Raw genomic sequence first — 24,285 nt, 5'->3', positions numbered from 1 at the left:
AGCAGAGGAGCGTGGAGTGGACAGAACACAACCCAACACATCTCCATTACCAACACATTAATGTCACCATTCCTCTATTTAACCTCGTTTTATCCTTTATCAAACACTTTATCAGCCCCAACTCAACCCCGAACCCCTGCTGTTTGGACTGGGCTTTAATTTAACGGAAGAACAGGAGGACAAAACGGTAAGGTTTGTTCTGTTGGTTTAATAATAACAATATTATCTCTGCTCTCCTGGGAGGCTAGCCTAGTGGCTAGCTCTGTTAGCATGCACTTAAAAGTCGTCGGTTACGTGTTAATTATGTGTTAAGTTTATCTTATTTGTGTTGTGTTTAGAGATTCTGTAAGTTAAAGCATGAGCACTCGACGCGGACAGAGACACACAATAGCTGTGTATGTGCTTATTGTGCTAGCTGTAGCAGCTAGTCGGTTAGCATGCTAAGCTGAACGTGCAGCAGTGTAATGAAGGCAGATGTTTAAACAGTCAAATCAACACAGAAGCTTTATTTATATTATATATCACTGGTTGTTGCTTTAACGTTCGTTTAAAGTCGAGCTGTTGCGCGTCTGAAAGCCTCAATCGGCGACACGGGGAGTTCTACACGGCGGTACGAGGGTGTCGCTTGTCAAAAAAGCAGATCTACAACACTCCATGGAGGAGGGCGTGTAGATTGGCAAGCGACGCCCGTTGTTCGGCCGAGTCAGACAGACATATCATTGAGCTGAAAGCTGTCTTCTTGGCTACTCGTTTGACATTTGACACATTTCCCTGTTCTCTCACTAACATCATTGGATGAGCTGAGGTGTCACTCATAATGTAGGAATAATATCTGCTCCACACATTTAGAAATGTGTTTACATACCGTCACACCGTGGACATGTGCTCTGTGCGTTGTTAACCGTTTCATGGCTCACTGTGACCTGTCATTGAGGGCTTTTGCAGGGGTCTTCAACGTTTTCAGGCCAAGGACCCCTTAGTTGAGAGAGAGATGAAGCAGCAGGGACCCCCCACAACCTGTTCATAGATTCCATATTGTTTCATTGTTTGACAGCACAATCGTCAGTGTAGCCTATGTCAATTTGTGTTTTCAGATATTTAACCACTTGAACTGTCAACACTTGATATTTCACTCTGTACTTAGTCTGCTCTTTTTTCCCCTCTACACTAAAGCTCTTTGTCGAAAATAGCCGATCTACAAGCTCAATCAGAATATGGACACTAGGGTTCAAGTGGTTAATATAAATAAGGGGGAAAAAAAACGTTCTATCACTCAAAGATTTGGAGGAACCCATGTAGTAACACTGCACTGAGGACCCCCTAGGGGTCCCGGACCACCTGTTGAAGACCCATGGGTTATTGTATTATTTTAATAGAATTATTTTCAATTTAGGCCATTTAGCAGACACTATTAATCCAGAGCGATTTACAACAAGCAAGCAAGGACAGCAGGGGTTGGGGGTTATCACGGGTGAGGGGATTCTAGTATCACAAGGTTTCCAAGGACTTGTATTCTGAGGACTGGACAGCAATTATTTGAGGTTATCTTGAATAATAATAATGGTTGATTTGACTAAGATTCATTACACTGCTGCATGTGGGTCGGGTCAAGGCCTAGCTAAGAACGTAGGCAAAGGTCTGAGCTATCTGTGTGCGAAATTTGGAGTCTGTAGCACCAAACATTACCTTGCTAACTAGACCCCTTAGCTAGGACCCCTTAGCTGAGAGAGAGACGAAGCAGGGACCCCTTAGCTGAGAGAGAGACGAAGCAGGGACCCCTTAGCTGAGAGAGAGACGAAGCAGGGATCCCTTAGTTGAGAGAGAGATGAATCAGGGACCCCTTAGCAGAGAGAGAGAGACGAATCAGGGACCCCTTAGCAGAGAGAGAGATGAAGCAGGGACCCCTTAGCTGAGAGAGAGATGAAGCAGGGATCCCTTATAGCTGAGAGAGAGATGAATCAGGGACCCCTTAGCTGAGAGAGAGATGAAGCAGAGACCCCACCACTACATATTGGATTCATGTTAAATGTGTGTTTTTAGATATTTAACCACTTAAACCTTCAATACTTTGTAAACTTGACCTTTGGCTCTGTACTTGGTCTGCTCTTTTCCCCTGTACACCAAAACTCAGAAAATAGCTGGATATAAAAGCTCACAGCGTTGTGAACTGTTGTGTAGATCTGCTATTTTCAGCTAATGTTCCCCCCAGAATAGGGACGCTAGTAGGGTTCAAGTGGTTAATGGAAAAAAAAATATATATATATATATATATATATATATATATATATATATAAGATAAAGATAAAGTCCAAATCAGAGAGGGCACAGTGGCTCTATAGTCCCCCCCTGGCCAGCCAGGGTGCCTGAGAGAGGGGAAAGGAACTGGTGGGAATAACATGTTCCTTCCACGTGCCATGTCCTACCGGGGAAGCTCCCCCTGTCAGGTGTTAAGAAGCGGCCTGCTCATTCCTCATGCATAGAAGGAAGCATGAGCTCAGTTCAGGGCTCTCCCCAGGTTGGCAGAGGGAGAGTAAAACATTTGAATAAAAGATAAAGTCACACAACGATTTGACAAACTATCTCTTGTGGACCCCCTGTTGAAGAGCCCTGATTTAGATTGATTAACCCATTCAGAATGGGTGAAAAATAGCAGATATACAAGCTCACAGCGCGGCACAGAGTGCCCTGCTGTGAGCTTGTAGATCTGCAATTTTCTTTTTTTATCGTGAAGATTCTAATTTTGACTCGATTCTATAAGTGTCTTTTGAATCCTTCTAAGGTCTTTTGGAAAACCTATGATTCTATGTCAGCAATCTGGCCAGCCATCGTCAAAGAAAAGGTCCTTTACTGTTTAACGTCCGTGGTTCTCAAACCTTTTCATGCGAAGGACCCCCAAACTGATATGTATTTTTCCACGGACCCCCATCTCAAAATATTTAGTTCCAGGGACCCCCCAGAAGCCAAATTTGAGTCACAAACGTTCGCTTTGAAAATACATATATTCAAAGATTTGCACACATTTTCACGACTTTTTCAAAAAAAATAGCAGATCTACAAGCTCGCAAGCGCGGCACTCGGTGCCGCGCTGTGAGCTTGTATATCTGCTATTTGTCTATAGCTAAAGCATTCAATAATTGTAGGCCTAAATGTGATCAGGTGTGTTTGCAGCATGGATCATAATGCCTACATCATGGTTGTGTTTATGTCCCATAGGTGTCCATGGAGGCTGCAGGCTGCATGGATCATAATGCCTACATCATGGTTGTGTTTATGTCCCATAGGTGTCCATGGAGGCTGCAGGCTGCATGGATCATAATGCCTACATCATGGTTGTGTTTGTGTCCCATAGGTTCCCATGAGGCTGCAGACAGCATGGATCATAATGCCTACATCATGGTTGTGTTTGTGTCCCATAGGTGTCCATGGAGGCTGCAGGCTGCATGGATCATAATGCCTACATCATGGTTGTGTTTGTGTCCCATAGGTGTCCATGGAGGCTGCAGACTGCATGGATCATAATGCCTACATCATGGTTGTGTTTATGTCCCATAGGTGTCCATGGAGGCTGCAGACTGCATGGATCATAATGCCTACATCATGGTTGTGTTTGTGTCCCATAGGTTTCCATGGAGGCTGCAGACAGCATGGATCATAATGCCTACATCATGGTTGTGTTTGTGTCCCATAGGTTCCCATGAGGCTGCAGACAGCATGGATCATAATGCCTACATCATGGTTGTGTTTGTGTCCCATAGGTTCCCATGAGGCTGCAGACAGCATGGATCATAATGCCTACATCATGGTTGTGTTTGTGTCCCATAGGTGTCCATGGAGGCTGCAGACTGCATGGATCATAATGCCTACATCATGGTTGTGTTTATGTCCCATAGGTGTCCATGGAGGCTGCAGACTGCATGGATCATAATGCCTACATCATGGTTGTGTTTGTGTCCCATAGGTGTCCATGGAGGCTGCAGACTGCATGGATCATAATGCCTACATCATGGTTGTGTTTATGTCCCATAGGTGTCCATGGAGGCTGCAGACTGCATGGATCATAATGCCTACATCATGGTTGTGTTTGTGTCCCATAGGTGTCCATGGAGGCTGCAGACTGCATGGATCATAATGCCTACATCATGGTTGTGTTTATGTCCCATAGGTGTCCATGGAGGCTGCAGACAGCATGGATCATAATGCCTACATCATGGTTGTGTTTATGTCCCATAGGTTCCCATGGAGGCTGCAGACTGCATGGATCATAATGCCTACATCATGGTTGTGTTTGTGTCCCATAGGTTCCCATGGAGGCTGCAGACTGCATGGATCATAATGCCTACATCATGGTTGTGTTTATGTCCCATAGGTGTCCATGGAGGCTGCAGACAGCTTGCTGAGCCGCTGTGGGCGTTGGTGAGTGTCCAGCTTTTGAGCCTTTCACTGCTGTTCTCAGAGCGGGGGTCCTTGAGGGGATACCAGAGGGCCCCCCAGCTAAAAAAAATGATACAAAATATATACTGTATCCACAACTTTCCAACATCCCATTGTGCATTGCGCAGAATGTGCAGGCAGCTTCCGGTGCCGCAGCAGAGAGTGATCTACAAGCTCACAACGGTTGCATCTGTGACGTGACGTGAGCTTGTATGTCTGCTGTTAACCGGAAGGGTCCCACAAATAAATGCTACAGTAAATTCTGGTGGAAACAGAGGTGGATATATGTTTTCGAAAAACAATTCTTATGGTGCAGAACATCTTATCCAAGGTGCTTTACAGAGATTGTGCTTGACATTCACCCATTCACTCTCACATTCATACACCGATGGAAAACCATGCAAGGCATTGGGAGAATTTAGAGTCCGGCGTCTTGCTCAAGGACACGGTAACTCTGGGGGAGCCCGGGATCGAACTGGGAACCTTCCGGCTGCCAAGCGGCCACTCTACCCCTGAGCCACTGTGTTTCTATATCAGTGGTGTCAACCTCCTCATGCCAAGGACCCCCTAGAAGTACAGTATATGTATTTGACAGTCGATCCCCATCTCAAAATATCTTGTTCCAGGGACCAAGGGAAAGAGAGATTTGTGTTAACAAATGTTTGCTTTAAAAATATAAGATTTGCAAAAATGTTCACGATTTTTCAAAAATGGTCAAAGCATAAAATAATAATACAGATACGTTCCACTTCCAGGTCTAAATGGGTTCATCTCAACGTTTGGACAGCCTGGTGACCTGGCTGTGAAAGTGGTCCTTTTGTCTGCTAGTTAGGGGTGGGCGATATGGTGATAATTATCCTTGAGACGATACAATGTCTCCACGATACGCCTTTTCAGAGGGATCATATATATCGTGATACAATTGAGGGAACCGGCTTGTAAAAAATCCTGTTTAATCGTTAATACAGAGATTCATTACAGAATTCAATTTAAACCTGCATTTTAGTCTAAATCAGCAGTTCTCAAACTTTAAAATGTCAAGGTCTCCACTCTCCACTTAACTCTGACAGTATACAAATGAAACCAAATGGATTTGGTTTCATTTGTATACTGTCAGAGTTACATACTTGTAAAGTTCCATTTAGACCTCTAGTTTTTGTCAAGTAACTTGAAAAATAACCATAAAAACCAACGTGAAAAAGAATCGTGATAAAACCTTGTATCGTGATACAGCTTGAGAAAATATTGTGATGTTGTATATTTCCATATCGCCCACCCCTACTGCTAGTGCAGCGTTTGATATTTTGGGAAGGCCTGCCTGATGCCAGTGGTGTGAACAGACTGTGGCTGTGGTGGTGGTTGGTTTGCTTGATAGACTCAGCCTTGCAGTGGCTGCTGCTATGTAATGCACCGCTTAGCCTTCCTGGAGGGAGGGACCACAGCTCACCTCCCATGTGCTGTGGTCCACAACACCACCTCTGCAGGTCCAGGGGTCTGAACTAGTTTATAAAACTTGGCTAGATAGGAAGTCATAAGAATGATTTTTCAATCCCCTGGTGGATGAATTTGTTAACGCTCTATACCAGGGGTTCTCAAACCGTTTTAGGCTGTGACCCCCAAAATAAACATATTTGAACTGGGGACCCCCACCCTGACATGCACTTGGAATTGTTGGTATTACATTTAATGTGACTCGGTTCCGCAGATAAATATTGTGAAAATAGCAGATCTACATGCTCACAACGCCTCGCAACGCGAGGCGTTGTGAGCATGTAGATCGCCTATTTTCACAATGTTCGCCTCTTGCTTACTTAATATTTGGCCAGTTTGGCCAGTCCTGTCGAATATTCGACTATTCGAATACTTTGAGGTTGAATAATTCGAATACTAAAAATCACTATTCGTGAATGCCCTAGTCCACACCACCTCTGCAGGGCCAGGGGTCTGAACACAACCATACAGATGATGTGTTTCATATTTTATCCATGAGCAGGGTCAGGTTTGTGCTGTGTCTCATCTGACCATGAAACCTTGTCCCACATCTTAGCTGGGTCATGCTCATGGTCCCTGGCTGGCAAACTCCAGATGTGCTTTGAAATGTAATTTTTTTTTCCCAGCCATACTTCCACAAGCCAATTTTATGCAAGTCTCTTTTTTTGTATCCACAACTTTCCAACATCCCATCGTGCTTTGCGCAGAAGGCGAGCGGCTTTTCCGGCGTCGCAGCCGAGTGTGATCTACAAGCTCACAACGGTTGAATCTGCGACGCGACGTGAGCTTGTATGTCTGCTGTTAACCGGAAGTGTCCCGCAGATAATGCTACAGTAAAGTCTAGCGGAAACAGGTGGATATGGTATATTATTTTGAGTAGCCAATTATTTTGTATACCCCCTTTTTTTCTCGCAGTTAATGCCTGTTTGTGTTTATACCAATGAATTCCTCCTACTGCTATCCTACCTACTGGCTCACCTGCCAAATCAGAAGGACATGGTGACTCTGTCCTACCCTCAGATATAAAAAGCTAGATGCCTCGTTCGCCTCTGCATTCACTGGAGTGACGAGCAACAATTGTAGTCTGGAATTTCCTGGAAAAAACCAAGGGATAGCTGCCAGTCAAAGTGACTACTGGCCAATCGCAACGCGTCCTTTCCGTGACTTATCAATCCGTCCATTTCCTGATGTTGCGTGGCGGCATAGCTGTTCTAACAGGCTGGGTACGAAAATACCCTCCCCCACACCTGCCTCTGATTGGCCTTCCAACGTCCGTATGTGTGACGCATGTGGAAGCGATGCACACGGATTCCCTATGGTCCTACCCCTTCTGTTCCACTTGCCCTCCCTGCTGACAGCCACCGCCTCAGCCCCAGCCCCCATCCCTCAGCCCCCATCTCCCATCCTCCAGCCCCCAGCCTCCAGCCTCACCCCCATCCCTCAGCCCCCATCCTCAGCCCCATCCTCCATCCCCCAGCCCCCATCCCTCAGCCTCCAGCCTCAGCCCCATCCTCCATCCCCCAGCCCCCATCCCTCAGCCTCCAGCCTCAGCCCCATCCTCCATCCCCCAGCCCCCAGCCCCCATCCCTCAAGCCTCCAGCCTCCAGCTGTACGTGCAGTGACAAAGATCAGATCACACCCTCCCCTCCCCGCTTGGCTTCCCTCCCCTGCCAGCTGTGCTCCTATAGATGCTCGGCCAGCCAGATGCACCGCGCAGTGGACCTGAACCCCTAGACTCTGGTTGTAGCCAGCACTAGACAGCTACTCTACCCCTGCTCCACCAGAGCGCCACATGCAGGACTCTTGATATGGTTGCCTGCAGGGTGGAGCTCCACTCCACTCCACTCTCAGTCTCTGACTGCATTCTGTAGCTCCTTTAAGAGGGACTGTTGTTGGGTAGCTCCGCTTTGGTTTCCCTCATTGAGTATGTTTCTAGGAAAGAGTTTTTAGATATTTAAATTGAAGTCTAAATCAATCAAACAGATCGTGATTCAGCCGCGTTTGCGACGCGTTGTGAACCAAACGCGATAGCCGATCTACAAGCTCACAATGCGCCGCGTTTGCGACGCGTTGTGAACCAAACGCGACGCGTTGTGAGCTTGTAGATCGGCTATTTTTTGGCAAATGTTCCCGCCCCAGGATAATGGATTTTGATCATTGCGATAATATGGTAAATCGCGATTTCTTTGCTCACAACAATCGTGATATGAAATTTTCATATCGTCCCATCCCTAGTCCTATGCTGTATTGTTTCTGGGGGGTCCCTGATACATAATATATTCAGATGGGGGTCCCTGATACATAATATATTCAGATGGGGGTCCGCAGCAAAATACATATAATTCTAGGGGGTCCTTGACATGAAAGGGTTTGAGAACCACTGACATAGAAACATTTGTTTTCAAAAACCTTGTTTGTGAAGGATTTATAATAATATAATAATCTTTATTTATAGAGCACGTTTCAGACATAAATGCATTTCAAAGTGCTTTACATTCAGGTTTAAACACAAAGCAAACAAGAAAATAAACACTAAGAAGTTAAAAGACGAAAAAACTGAAAAAAGTAGTAGTTAAAAATTAGATCATTTAAAAGCAAGGTTATAAAAGTGGGTTTTTAGCTGCCTCTTAAAGTCATCAACTGAGGTTATCAGTCTAATTTTAGGGGGAGTATCTTTGGTCCATAGCTACCAAAGCCTCACCATATTTCTTGCCATTTATTGATGGCTCCGTCAGCAGTCCAGCACCGAGTGACCTGAGGGGGCGGGCTGGGACATACTTCTCTAAAGAATCTTTCAAATATGAAGGTGCTAGGCCCATCAAGGCTTTAAAAACAAGTAAAATAACTTTAACTTTAAAATCTACCCTAAACTCAACAGGGAGCCAGTACAAAGATGCAAGTACAGGGGTGATGTGGTCCCTTTTCCTAGTGTTTGATAATATTCTGTCAGCTGCATTTTGGATGAGTTGTAACCGCTCGATAGTTTGCTTTGGCAGGCCTGTAGAAGACATTTGTAGAATCGGGTCAATATTTCAAAGACTTGCACAAATCGTCACAAACAGCTAAAGCATATCATAAAACAATGCTTAATTAAAGTGGTTCAAGTCTTAACGTGACACAGATGGCGTTCCAGGTCTTAATGGGTTAATAAATGAATAATATTATCCAAGCAGGGATTATTTACTGGACTGTGGAATAAATAAATAAATAAGTCGGTTGTGCAGAAAGTTGGCATGGAATCAGATTTCACATGTGTTGCTGCAGCAACAGCAAGCTGTTCACAGAACTGTCTTTTGTTCCATACAAACTGACAACGCTCTGCATTTGGGCCGCAACAGCTAATTGAGATCATTATGAACTAATTTCTATCGATTTTAATACATTAATCAATTTTTTGGGCAGTATACTGAATTCTTTCTTTTTCAAAAACAGTAAAAATGGAAGATCTTGAAACTCACAACACAAATTGATTGTTGTGTTTCATAGATCTAAACTCCAATACATCTGTTGTAAAGAATGTTAGGACGTTATCATAAGGGCAAGCATGAATAACATCCTATACATCCTATATTCAGGCCACGACCCCCAAAATAATCATATTTTAACTGGGGACCCCCCACCCTGACGAGCACTAAGAGTTGAGGCATTACATTTTGTATAACACGGTTCTATTGTGAATTTCTGCCTCTAATATTTGACAATTTGTATCGTATCGCCATGAATGAACCAATATCGTCCATGTATCGTATCGTCAACCATGTATCGTGATGCGTATCGTATCGTTGTTAAAATGTATCGTTACACCCCTAGCACCCATGGTGCGACGAATCTGACGGTTGGAATTGCGAGATAGCTAAAGGGGCATGGGTGTCTTTCTCTTTACCTCCCTATTTACCTTGTATTTACTATTTAATGATCACTCTTTTATACTTTCAATAATGTGAAATCGTGACCTGTTGTCCATTTCATTCATTCGGTATCTTTTATTTCCTAAAGCGTTGTGTAACTGCATGCGTGTGTTAAACTTCAACTTGGCGGCTGTACAAGCGTAGTAAAACACATCATAGAAAACATTTATTTCAGTCATCACTTGAAGGTGACACTTCCCTCTCTGATTGACTGCCACCGACAGGCCTTTCAACTATGAGGGGCAGTAGGAGTCGTAATAACTGCCATTAGCATAAGTGATCTTTATTTCAGGGTGATAAATATCATAAATATTTAACCCATTCAGAACGGGTACACTATATTGTGTATCATTATTTTATGCTTTAACTATTGAAAAATAGCAGATATACAAGCTCAAAGCGCGGCACCGAGTGCCGCGCTGCGAGCTTGTAGATCTGCTATTTTTGAAAAATCGTGAAAATTTGAATTTTGACCCGATTCTATAAGTGTCTTTTGAATCCTTCTAAGATTTTTTTTGAAAAACCTATGTTTCTGTGTCAGCAATCTGGCCAGCCATCGTCAAAGAAAAGGTCCTTTTCATTTAACTGGAGCTCAGTTAGTCTGTTCTTGAGAGACTACTATGTCAGTGGTTCTCAAACCTTTTCATTTAAAAGGACCCCCAAAATGATATTTATTTGGCCACGGACCCCCATCTCAAAATATTTAGTTCCAGGGACCACCCAGAAGCAAAATTTGAGTTACAAACGTTTGCTTTGAAAATACATATGTTCAAAGATTTGCACACATTTTCACGACTTTTTCAAAAATAGCAGATCTACAAGCTCGCAGCGCGGCACTCGGTGAAGGCATTCAATAATTCTAAGCCTAAATGGGTTAAGTAACGATGTTGGCGTAAGCACAGGAAGCGCGGTGGTTCTAAAAGGGGAGTCCAGGGGATTTATGTACCGTAGACCTGTTTGACAACTAGCGTAAAACCCCAACCTGTCCTGAATGCCATCCAACTAAGCAGAAGTTTAATTAAAACCAATGGTTTCACTGCACCGCCTCCAAGCCACCGCATACTTCCTGAAAGACGATACTTGATGCTGTTTAGCAAAGACTGTTTTAAAAATATGATCCTTTATTATTGATATTGTGTGTTGACATATAATGGGGAAGTCCCCTATTCTCTAGCCTTTTTATTTTTAGTTAGGGCGCGTTCGGAAATGCGCACTCAACGCACTGGTGTGCCATGTTGTCGTTCGTTTATTCGGTGCACTTGGTGCGTTGTCGTTCGGAAATCCAGTGCGCGGCGCACTGGTGTGTTGAGTGCACGCACTCACCAACCATACTCAGAAGATGGGGTTAGGCGGTGTGGTGCGTCAGTGTGGTGTTTTGATTGGTTGGTTTTCTTCGCCGTGTCTCGAGCGCTTCTCAGCTGTGAACAATGGAGGAAATGACCGCAAATGCAGCATTTACAGCTTTATTGGTCGTTTGGGCTTGATAGTTTCACACGCATCAACATGTAAACTAACAGCAGGTATGCCAATATTATGAATTACATCTCCTTTCAATATCAACGTTACGTTAGCAACTGCTGCTTTTAAGGAAGTTTACCTTCAGAGTTCAGAGTGAAAAAGCACACAGCTGACTCTTAACTGGTCGTCCGTAAATAAGCCACACCGAACGCACTCTCCAACGCCACGCCCACTGCACTCACTACACTGAGCACACACCCGGTGCGGGTTTCCGAACGCACCCTTAGTGTGGGTGTGAGTGTGGGTTGTTTTGAAGTAGTGTACAGTAGGTGGTCAAATGTACAGCTGCAATTATGTTATTTGCGGTTATTCTATCGATTACTTTTTCAATTTATCAAGTATCCAATAACCTTTTTTGGGAATTAGATACGTTTATGATCCCACGGGGGAAATTCAGTAAATTCCCTGGGGCTAATACAAAAAAATTATTATCAAGGAATCGACTAAAAAACACTGGTTTGTTTATGAAAACCAGTTGATGGGCCAATCATGCAATGCTCTTACTGTAACCTAGGATGGTGAATGCTGTCATTTTAGTCATTTGATGGGAAAAAATAAGTCTCCAACCAAAAACTGATTCTTACAGGGTTCCCACGGTCATAAAATTCCTGGAAATATTTTGAAATTAGAAAAATATTTGTCCAGTACTGGAAAAGTTTTGGAATTGATCAAGGGTCCTGGAAGGTCCTAGAAAAAATAGCTATGCATTGTCTTTGGTTATTGATTTTGTTAATACCTCTGAAATGACAAATTAAACATTGGCCAAATTGTCAAATATTAGAGGCGGAAATTGTGAAAATAGCAGATCTACATGCTCACAACGCCTTGTAGATCAGCTATTTTCACAATAAAACCGTGTTATACAAAATTCCTCAACTCTTGGTGCTCGTCAGGGTGCCGGGGTCCCCAGTTCAAATATGATTATTTCGGGAGTCACGGCCTGAAAAGGTTGAGAACCACTGGCATACGCTGCCTGTCTTTAGGCATTGCGCACAGGAGTAAGCGACTCGCTATTCAGCTGAATTATTGTTATATAGTCCTGGAAATCGGGGTTAAATATTCTGGAAAAGTTTTGGAAATGAATTGGTAAAGATGTGTGGGAACCCTGTTTTTAGATGTTGTTCTCTGGTGCACACACAGAGCTCCTTGTGAACGTGTGTAGCTCTAAATGCCATCTCTTCTTCTCCTGTCTTCCAGTTCTGTCGCTGATGGAAACACCAGCGCTGACACCACCTGCTGACGGAGCGGGCTCGGTTCGACCAGGCCTCCAACGCTTGTGGACCCCCGTCCAAGAGTCATCGCTTTAGGTATTATTACTGTGTGGACCCCCGTCCAAGAGTCATCACTTTAGGTATTATTACTGTGTGGACCCCTGTCCAAGAGTCATCGCTTTAGGTATTATTACTGTGTGGACCCCCGTCCAAGAGTCATCACTTTAGGTATTATTACTGTGTGGACCCCCTTCCAAGAGTCATCACTTTAGGTATTATTACTGTGTGGACCCCCTTCCAAGAGTCATCACTTTAGGTATTATTACTGTGTGGACCCCCGTCCAAGAGTCATCACTTTAGGTATTATTACTGTGGACCCCTGTACAAGGGTCATCACTTCAGGTATTATTATTATACATTCCACAGACCAGAAGACAGAGCGCTGTGGCCACATTCAGGTGTTTAGACACATATCTGGTGTCAAGACGAGCACATGCCCGGGCAACCTGAAAGCAAACTCCACCTGGCCCAAAGTATTATTTAACCCTTAGTGTCATAAAGCCTGTGTTTTTGTTAATATAAGTGTTAAATGGCTCTATTGCTATACAGTCGTGGCTAAAGGTATTGGCACCCTTGCATTTGTTTAAAAAAACACACAACACACAATGGTCCAGATTGTGCACAGTGAAGGAACATCAAGGTCTCTGGAGATGGACTTGGAGCCTTCAGATTGTCCATGTTTGGCTACGATCTGACCTCTGACCTCCTGACAATTCTCTACTTTTTCATTTGGTCCATGCTCAGTGTGTGACACAACACAGCAGAATGAGGGATTTACTCCATTTAAACTGGGTGGATTAGTGCTTACTAAAGATTAAACTGGGTGGATTAGTGCTTACTAAAGATTAAACTGGGTGGATTAGTGCTTACTAAAGATTAAACTGGGTGGATTAGTGCTTACTAAAGATTAAACTGGGTGGATTAGTGCTTACTAAAGATTAAACTGGGTGGATTAGTGCTTACTAAAGATTAAACTGGGTGGATTAGTGCTTACTAAAGATTAAACTGGGTGGATTAGTGCTTACTAAAGATTAAACTGGGTGGATTAGTGCTTACTAAAGATTAAACTGGGTGGATTAGTGCTTACTAAAGATTAAAGTCAACCTGGACTCGCCACAGGTGAGTTCCAGGTGAATAGCCTGCTTGAAATGCATGTACAGTGTATTTAAGTATTTATCCACATTTCTGTGTAGAATGAGCCAGGATTCTGTATTTATTCTAGTTTTATGTTGTGTTCCTCTGCGAACCAAATACTGTATGTTGATGCAAAATATGTTTTCATTTGCCAAGCTTCTGGAAGATCTTTTAGTTTTTTTTCTGTTTTACAAATGCAAGGGTGCCAATACTTTCAAAGTGTTAGTTCAGTAAGAGTCTACCCGTCTCCAGCTATTAAATAAACATAAAATAGATTTTCAGGGATAAAAAATCTCATCCAAGCAAGTTGAAGCAACTGAGAGAACTCGCACAATAAAGGATAAAGAAGTCATATTGGAGGTGATGAGAGAAGAGACAGAAAAAACAGACAATTGATGCTGATAATTGGTTTCTCTCTTGATTTGATTGAAATTGGTGACCCACCAGAAAATTTATTTTCTGATCATTTAAGAGTTGGAGAGGCGGGGAGACGCTTGTTACAGAACGCACTGGCACTGGTTAATATCAGATTATAAAGATGTATTGTAACTTATTAACAAAAACCTTGTTATATAGCCAAACAATATCTCTTAGAACACCGAGGGCCCTATTATGATCCAGGTCTTATGCCTTAACTTCTTTACCTTTTTTTCACGATTTTGAAAAACATTTTTAAATACTTCAAATGCTGATCTACATCTGCACGTTGTGAACTTGCAGATCAGCTATTTGAAATATTTAAAAAACAAAAACAAAATAGTAAAAAAAGGCAAAGAAGTTAAGGCATAAGGCATAAGACCTGGATCATAATAGGGCCCATAGTGGTTGACACAGAGGTTGACACACACTAACTGCCCGTGGCAAGTTAATAAAACATTCAGGCAAATGGAGTTTGCTTGGCAAGTGCCTCTGAGACCTTCAGGGTCTCCATTGCCTGGCTCCAGCCCATAGACCCGCCCACTCTCTAAGCGGACAGCGCAGAGTCTGAAATCAGGCTAGGATCCCCACGGTCATGAAAATATTCCTGGGAAAATTTTGAAATTAAAAAAGACTTTTTGCAGTCCTGGAAAAGACTTTGAATAATTTACCTAAGGCCCTGGAATTCATCAAGGGTCCTGGAGAAATACGTGGCTATGCATCGGTTTAGTTAATACATATTTTCCAAAACATGTATAACATTAAACGAATCACCATACAGTACATGCTGCGTGATGGCAGCCTAATGTATACTGGACGTGACAAAAAGGACAGATCTACAAGCTCACAACGTGCTGCAACAGTGATGCGTAGTTAGCGTGTAGATCTCATAACTCGTTATTGTGATGAATGATCGTTATATAGGCCTGGAAATTGAGTTCAATATTCTGGAAATGTTTTGGAAATTCATTGGTAAAAATGTATGGGAACCCTGGACCTTAGTGTCAACCCTTGAATGTTACCAGCCTTCTACTGTGCGTTCACTCACTCGTTCGTTCCCACAATATAAGTCAGGACTTTGGGCTTTAGTCTGCCTTGAAAGACAGACTCCCCTAACCAATCAGCGTAGCAAAACATCTCTCAGCCAGTCGGAAGAACGGCAAACTAACACGTCTTTTAGGCCAATGAACTCCGCTAGCGCATACTCCTGTTTAATTGTTGTAATTGATTCCAACTCTGAAAAAAACTTCACTTATTGCTTGCTTTATTGTTTCAGCGTTAACTGTTACACTTGTTGCATCGAGGGCAGCCATGTTGTTTTGAAAATGCTGCAGCAAGCATCTACGTCACCATCTACACATGGACCAATCAGGGGAAGCTTTTCACTTGTTGTGCGGACAGCAGTTGAAACGCAGTCACTGATTGGCCCCGATCAGAAAATGATGCGGGCCAACTTCTCATACTCGGTGCCTATCTGCTGAAGTCCAGACCTCATACTGTGGGAAGGAGGAATGAGTGAACGCAGTATGAGGGATGGCCCACCAGGCTAGCATTGTGCACCTTGTGTCCGTGGACTTTGAGTCTGACACAGTGTTGTTTTTGACAGCAAATTTTGATTTAGTTTTAGTCATAGTCTTTTGAATAAAATGTATTTTGGTTTTAGTTATAATTTAGTCTCCTGAAAAGTTTTAGTTTTAGTAAAATTTTAGTCGACTAAATATCATGAGATTTTAGTTGACTAAATCTACAGTTGATTTAGTCAACTAACATGTATTTTGGCAGGCCTTGATGGCATCGTAATGACTGATTTTACATTTGGTTTGCATGCTGAAAATAGCAGATCTACAAGCTCGCGACACGTTGTGAGCTTGTAGATCTGCTATTTTCAGCAAGCAACACCTGAGAGCAACCAAACAACGAAAAAATGACTCTCTTCTCCACTAGTCCCTCCCTAACGTTTTAGTCTAGTTTTTATTTTGTTGACGAAATTGTCAATATATTTAGTCTTAGTTTTAGTCATCACAGCTTAGTTTTTATTTTGTTTTTATTTAGTTTTTATCAGTGAAAAAAACGCAGTCGACACACATTCTTCATCATAGTTTTAGTCGACGAAATCAACACTGGTCTGACAGCTGTGTTCTTACGTTTGTTTGTTTGTTTGTTTTTCCCAGGATCTTTGCAGACAGACAGCGAGTGACGAGGTGGACCTGGGCTCCACCATGCTGGGTCTCCAGGGCAGCTCCTCATCCTCCAAGGTGTATCGCTGCATGGCGTGTTCGGCCACCTTCACCGGCCTGTCCTCGCTGCTGGTGCACCAGGCCACCCACGCCGCCGCCATCTCCGCCCCCGTGCCCGGCCTGCCCTCCAAGCAGCACGAAACGATGGCCGTCGCCCACAGGGACCTGTCGCAGCATCAGCCGCCTCCCCCCAGCTCGGCGATAGTCTTGTTCGAGAGCCCCTCGGATTCGCTCTACATATGCGACTGCGGCGACGAGTTCAAGGACTTCAATCTCATGCTGGAGCATAAAAGAGTGCACCTCTCCAACCCGCACCTGCTCCAACCTCGCGATCCCAACCTCGCCGTCCACTCTGTTGGAGAGAAGAGCCATCAAGCAGGCCCTGCTCGACAGGAGAGCCATCAAGCAGGCCCTGCTCGACAGGAGAGCCATCAAGCAGGCCCTGCTCGACAGGAGAGCCATCAAGCAGGCCCTCCCCTACAGCAGTCGCTCGGGTCAAGTGACACCCGGCCAGTTTTAGCCCCAACGTCGTCCCCAGCTCCTGAACGGCACGCTATAGCAACTGCTGAGCTTCAAAGTGTATTGTTGCCAGACACTACAACCGGGGTTGACGCTGGTGCCGTGAAGGATGCTACTGCGGTAAGTGCACATCGAGAACAAAGTGAATCCCCTCGACGGCCAACAGGGAAGGAGTCGGACAACTTGTCCACAGTGGAAGAGCCATTGCCTGCAGGTGTAAAAGACATGTCTGAGGTCATACAAGATATGACTGAGGCCATACAAGACATGCCTGAACCTGAAGAAGACGTGTCTGAGGACGTACAAGAAGATGATCCTTCCTGCAACGACGGAGGCGAGTCCGTCCCCGGCATGAGTTCGGTTTCAAAGGGTGAACATTTGCCCAAAGCCAATAACTTCATGAAGCTGCTGGCGACGGCCTATATGCGCTTTCAGCCTTCTCCATCTGAAGTAGCCGTCAACAAGCCGCTCCTTCCCAAAACTGAAGTGGTCCCCGTTGAAATCACACAAGAGGCCAGTTCCGAGGCGCCGCTCAACACGGATCCCTCCGTCTCACAGTTGAGACAGCTTCTCAAGAAACCCGCCGTGAAGACCAAGTCGCCCGGCGTGGGCCGGATCCTGGACTCCAGCACCAAGAGCATCGTGTCTCTGACCAAGACCTTCTCCCCCGTGGTGCTCCTGGAGACCCGGCAGACGCTCGTGGACCCCACCAACGGCGGCGCGCCGGGGATCTATCAGTGCGGCCGCTGCCGCCGCGTGTTCAAGGACGTGGACGCGCTGACGGAACATCACTCCATGCACAGGAAAGAGAGGATCAAGTGTTGTCGTCACTGCAAAAAACTCATCATCGGGAAAATGCCCTTTCCGGACAATCACGTCTGCCCCCAGCTGTCGGGGAAGGCCGCGAAGCAGTCGAACTACCCAAAGACTTGGCTGCCGCAAGCGAAAAGCGCTCAGTCGTTCAATCATCTCAAGCAGCAGAACGCAAACCAGAAGAGGGTTTTCTTTTGTCCGACGTGCAAGCACAGCTACGCGCGACGGTACAACCTCAAAATGCACAAGTGTCACGGCCCCCGGGCTGCTGCCCCACCTCACAACGCTCACAACGCTCATCAGAAACAGACGCGGCTAGCGTCCATCCCTAACGGCAATAGAATAGCAGGTGTCGCAGAGATGCCTATATTAGGCATTTCCAAGAACGTTGCCGTGGGCACTGATAAAGTAAAGATGGAGCCAAACTCAGGTTCGGATTTGGCCTGGTCCGGTACGGCCAAGAGTTTCCCCCCTTTCTTCCCCCAAGTCCCCGTACTGGAACAACTCATGGATGCGTCTCAGTCCACGAGTTCAGCGCTGCTAGGAGAGGCGAGCCTCCAGTGGGACGCGGCTGTGGATCCCCAGGTAGGAGGTCTCGCCGACGGCCAGTGGACCGTGCCGCTGGGCGAGGAGATGGAGGCTCTGAGCGAGACGGACCTGGCCGACATGGAGGACGACGAGGTGGAGGAGCTCGTCCCGGAGGGCCTGGAGAACTCCCCGGCCAACGTGCGGCGGCTGCCGTTCTTCGTCAGCAACGGCGTGAGGCGCTACCCGTGCGGCCGGTGTCAGAAGACCTACAGCCGCCAGGCCACTCTGAGGCGCCACCTGATGCTGTGCGGGACGCGGCAGCCCGGCTTCGGGGCCGCCGGACCCGTGCAGCACTTCTTCGGAGCGGTGCCGTACGAGGGCAGTAAGACACAACCACCACCACAACAACAACAACAACAACAGATGTTTGACTCCATGGCGCCAAAGGTCAACAAGAGCAAACCCATGTTTGACTGCTACGTCTGCGGGAAGAGCTTCAACCGCAAAGACAACATGCTGGTTCACAGGAACAAGTGCGAGTTGAACCGGACCGTGACGGGAGGCCAGGGGTGCGGCGGCGGCGCGGCGGCCAAGCAGAGCTTCTCGGGCGGCCCGGCGGCGGCGGACGCCAACAAGAGCCAGAAGGAGGACGTAGACGGGAACAACTGGGGCATCATGTCGCTGCCCTCCGTGCTGCCCCGCAGGGTGACGTGCGAGTGCGGCCTGGGCTTCACCTCGCCGCGCCTCCTCCTGGAACACCTGCAGAAGCACGCCCAGGAGAGCTACACCTGCCCCACCTGCGGGGAGACGGTGGGGTCCTGGGCCGACTACGAGGTCTGTGGTGGAAACGTTTATACACTGTCAAATGTGTGTTTATCCTACCAGGGTTCCCACGGTCATGAAAGTCCTGGAAATATTTTGAAATTAGAACAAATATTTTTCCGGTACTGAAAAGGTTTTGGAATTCATCAAGGGTCCTGGAAGGTCCTGGACAGAAATAGCTATGCATTGTCTTTGGTTATTGATTTTGTTAATATCTCTGGAATGACAAATTAAACATTGGACAAATTGTCAAATATTAGAAGGCAGAAATTGTGAAAAAAATTCACAACGCCTCGTTGTGAGCATGTAGATCTGCTATTTTCACAATAGAACCGTGTTATACAAAATTCCTCGTCAGGGTGCCGGGGTCCCCAGTTAAAACATGATTATTTCGGGGGTCACGGCCTGAAAAGGTTGAGAACCACTGGCATACACTACCTGTCTTTGGGCATTGCGCATAAGAGTAAGCAACCTGTTATTGAGCTGAATTATTGTTATATAGTCCTGGAAATTGGGTTAAATATTCTGGAAAGGTTTTGGAAATGAATTGGTAAAAATATGTGGGAACCCTGTCCTACTTATATTCACCTTCGTAGAACTTAGTCTAAAGCAAATCTCACAGACTCACACTCATTTAGATTTGCCTGCAGCTGTCAATCTAACAGCTAGTTCTCTCAGCATATAATCTGTCTGTCCTAAAGTCAGACTACTATTATATGGTCATGGCTAATTTAACCAATCAGCCTTATTATATACTGTATGGTACTTAGGATTAAAGGACAGCTTTGTTTTTTTACAACAAGGGTTCATATTTTAGATAGTAATTAAAGAATAATTAAAGAATATAAAAAATGAGCGTTAAAATGTTTTCATTTACTCCTTTCTTTCATTTTAGAGATTTTCATTATTTTGATTTCAGTGGTTGGGGGCATGCTTACAAGTGGCTAAATATGTCTTTTTACACAGAATAAGCCCATTCCCAAGATGCACTGCAATCTTTCATGGGCACATGTGACTTCTGGGGTTATTGTACATATCAATAAAGACATTGCAGGCTTATTCTGTCTAAAGACATATTTAGTCACTTGTACACACATGCCCCCATGCGCACGCATGACCCCACGTTTTAGCCTGCTAGACATGCTAAAACGATAGAACAAAGTAAATGAAAACATTTTAACACTCACTTTTTCTTTTCTCTAATTACAATCTAAAATATGAACCCTTGTTGTAAAAAACTAAAGTTGTCCTTTAAGGCTGGGCAATATATTGAAAATATATTGATATGGAGGTATCAAAATGCGAGGTATATATATCGAGGAAGACTGCTTGAAATGAGGTATTTTTGTATGTGTGAAATTAATTAACAAACACACTATAAATGCATGTAGCACATGCACAAAAGCAGTCCATCTGTAACCAGGTGTGGTTATTTCAATAAAACCTACCTAACCCTTCTATGTGTACTGTGCAGTGTGCATGCATGGATATGCTATTCATTATCTGGCTTAGGCAGGCAGTGGACCTAAAGCAGAAAAACATTAAAAACTATATAACGCCCCAAGGGGCCCAAGCTCTGGCCATGGAGGCAAGAGCTCTGCATGCAATGTCTCTGTTGCCGAAATCTTGGATAAATGGTCAACTTCACCCTAGTCTCGCGTAGCCAGACAACTATTCCACAATCTCCGAATGCTATATAGAGTCTGGAACGGCAGCTCCCGAACGGCGAGTATCGGAAGTAGCCACTGCTGCACGGAACTGTAGTCCCATTGGAAACATACTGTAACAGAAGCACACTCGCACAGACGAGTGTACAGAGTCATTCGAGCGGCCTATTCTTGTTATGAGTGTATAGTTTAAGAAAACATTTAAAAACATCATGGAAGTAACACCAACAACACCAGAGAAAGACGAAATAACACCACCAAAAAATATTGAAAGGAGACATAACGCTTCCAGTAGGACATGTTATTGCTACTGCACCAAGGGAGCGGTTGCGTCACATCCGCTTTATCTCGCACTCATCGTTTCTATTGCCGTGCCCCAGACTGTTGACGGGAGCATTTGCAAATCGCGGAGGCAACAGTCTGGCCACGCGAGACTAACTCCAACCTGACTGGATACTGATGTGTTTCCATCATAGGTCCACCTGCAGATCCACATGCATCCTCACCACCAGCTCTACAAGGGCCTGCAGCCCAAGCGCTCCCAGCCTCTCCTGCTGCGCTTCCAGCAGCAGCCGTCGCCGCCGGCCAGACCGCCTCCTCCACCCAGACCTCATCCTCCGCCCAAGCAGCAACAACAACAGCAGCAACAGCAGCAGCATCATTATCGTCCTCCTCCCATCCTGAAAGCCCCCGCCGTGCAACAGCTGAGCACCAGCAACAGGGGTAAGGGTTAGGCCGGGCATTCACAAATAGTGATTTTCAGTATTCGAATTATTCGACCTCAAAGTATTCGAATATTCAACTGGACTGGCCAAACTGTCAAACATTGTGAAAATAGCCCATCTACATGCTCACAACGCCTCGTGTTGCGAGGCGTTGTGAGCATGTAGATGTATTTATTTATCTGTGGAACCGAGTCACATTAACCTACAATTCCAAGTGCTTGTCAGGGTGGGGGTCCCCAGTTCAAATGTGTTTATTTTGGGGGTCACGGCCTAAAAAGGTTTGCGAACCCCTGGTATAGAGCATTAACAAATTCATCCACCAGGGGCATTGACAACTCATTCTTATGACTTCCTATCTGGCCAAGCTTTATAATAAACTATATATTTTTTAAAGAGAAAATTAAAATAAGCGAATATTCGACTTCGGTGAACAACGTTGAATAGTGACTTTGATATTCGAATATTTTGGTGAATGCCCTAGTAAGGGTAGGGTTGGGCGATATGGTGATGAATATCATTCTTTGGGACGATACACTGTCTCCACGATATTCCTTTTCAGAGATATCGGACATATCGTGATACAATGAGGGAGAGCCTTATAAAAGATTCATTGCGGAATTAATTTAAACCTGCATTTTGGTCTAAATCCGTAGTTCTCAAACTTAACAATGTCAAGGTCTCCCCTTAACTCTGACACTATACGGTTGCATTTGGTTCCATTTGTATATTGTCAGAGTTACATAAGTTACCCTTACAAGTTAAATAAGTTACTTGTAAGGGTCATTTTAGTCCCTGGACCCCACTTTGAGGACCACTGGTCTAAATGGTCTGTTACTCCTTTTTCTTTTAGCTTTTGTTACATTGTAGGTGATTGTACTGTCAACTAACTAGGAAAAATAACCATAAAAACCGCTATGAAAAAAGACTTGTGATAAGATCGTGTATTGCGATACAGCTTGGAAAAACATGGTAACATTGTATTTTTCCCCCTAGGTAAGGGGCGCATCACGTGCACCCGCTGCAACAACACCTTCTCATCGCGCTGCTCGCTGCGGAGGCACGTGTCGCTGAACCGCTGCAAGGGCGCCCCGCGGGTCCCGCCGCGGGGCGTCGCCAACCTGCCCAACAAGAGCAACCGCTGCTCGCGCTGCAACGCCGACTTCCCCAGCACTGTGGCCCTGGTCTTCCACCAGCGGAGTGGCGCCTGCTGCAGGCCCACCAGCAAGCCCATGCGCTGCCCCGTGTGCGCCCGCTGGTTCGGCACGGTGGAGGGGCTGCAGCGCCACCTGCTGACCCACAACAACCAGACACAGTCACAGTCACACCACCACCACCAGGCGTACCGCTGCGACGTCTGCACGGGCAGCTACCCCAACCTGAAGTCGCTGAAGAACCACCGGCGGAGGGTGCATCGGATCATGGCCGGGGACGTGGTGGTGCCGAGACCCAAACTGGAACCGCTGGACTCCTAGGGAGACTTGACCCATTTAGAAACGGGTACACGTTATTGGGTATCGTTATTTTATGCTTTAACTATTGGAAAATAGGAGATATACAAGCTCGCAGATCTAGCTTGTAGATCTGCTATTTTTGAAAAATCGTGAAAATTTGAATTTTGACCCGATTCTATAAGAGTCTTTTGAGTCCTAAGATGTTTTGAAAAAAACGATGTTTCTATGTCAGCAACCTGCCTATAGCCATCGTCAAAGAAAAGGTCCTTTTCACTTGAACTGGAGCTCAGTTAGTCTGTTCTTGAGAGACTGCTATGTCAGTGGTTCTCAAACCTTTTCATGTGAAGCACCCCCAAAATGATATTTATTTGGCCACGGACCCCCATCTCAAAATATTTAGTTCCAGGGACCACCCAGAATCAAAATTTGAGTTACAAACATTCGCTTTGTAATTACATATATTCAAAGATTTGCACACATTTTCACGACTTTTTTTCAAAAATAGCAGATCCGCGCTGTGAGCTTGTATATCTGCTATTTTTCACTGGTTAAAGCATTCAATAATTCTAGGCCTAAATGGGTTCATTAGGACACAGGGAGACCGTAAGACAATAAGACCATGGCCTCTAAGAATTTATGAGAACTTCCTTTTTGAGAACACTTCGTCATCAGCCCCCGACTCTGGCGGCCGACTGGCTTATGGTTGTTATTTTTTACATATTTTTTCTTTTTATATGTGTAAAGAAAGACATGTTTTTACGCTTTGTTTTAGATACTGTAAGTCTGTGTTCTGTTAGACGGAGAGCGCTTCATCGTGTGAGACAAGATGGGAGTCGGATTTGAACCCCCGCGTCCTCGCGCTCACGAGGAGCATCATGCACAAAGTGACCAGGCAACCACGTCTAAAATCTGTTTAAGACCTGAGAAATACCTGAAGACGTCTTCTTCTAAATCCTTGTGGTTTTGTGAAAAACGTATGTTTCTATATCAGTGGTGCTCAACCTTTTTAATGTCAAGGACCCCTAGAATTCTATGTATTTGACCGTGGACCCCCTCATCTCAAAATATTTTGTTCCAGGGACCCTGAGAAAGAAGGATTTGCGTTACAAATGTGTGCTTTAAAAATTCAAAGATTTGCCCCAAAAAATAAAAAAAATAAAAAAATGGCAGATCTACAGGCTCGCAGCACCGCGTTGTGAGCTTGTATATCTGCTATTTTATAATTAAATCATAAAATAATGATTAAAATCTATAGAGACACAGGTGCGTTTCAGATCTTAAAGGTTTAAGGCATTCAGACTATTTTAGACGGGGCTCAGAGCGAGAGGTTGAAGTGTTCACAATCATTTTGAA

At 45.0% G+C, this 24,285-nt stretch overlaps 1 protein-coding gene across 1 annotated transcript; it reads left to right on the top strand.

Moving 5' to 3' along the window:
* The first annotated feature begins 72 nt into the window (after positions 1-72).
* On the top strand, positions 73-23,019 carry LOC308295016 (uncharacterized protein). Its single transcript, XM_080737955.1, has 6 exons — positions 73-187; positions 4,367-4,413; positions 12,546-12,655; positions 16,342-19,101; positions 21,233-21,479; positions 22,475-23,019. Exons 4-6 carry the CDS (start codon positions 16,390-16,392, stop codon positions 22,951-22,953), a joined length of 3,438 nt encoding a protein of 1,145 aa, XP_080594081.1. The 5' UTR covers positions 73-187; positions 4,367-4,413; positions 12,546-12,655; positions 16,342-16,389; the 3' UTR covers positions 22,954-23,019.
* The last annotated feature ends 1,266 nt before the right edge of the window (positions 23,020-24,285 follow it).

Source organism: Nannobrachium achirus, assembly GCF_963921795.1.
Source record: "Nannobrachium achirus genome assembly, chromosome: 2".
Classification (NCBI taxonomy): Eukaryota; Metazoa; Chordata; class Actinopteri; order Myctophiformes; family Myctophidae; genus Nannobrachium; species Nannobrachium achirus.
This window is presented reverse-complemented; position numbering and strand designations above follow the sequence as displayed.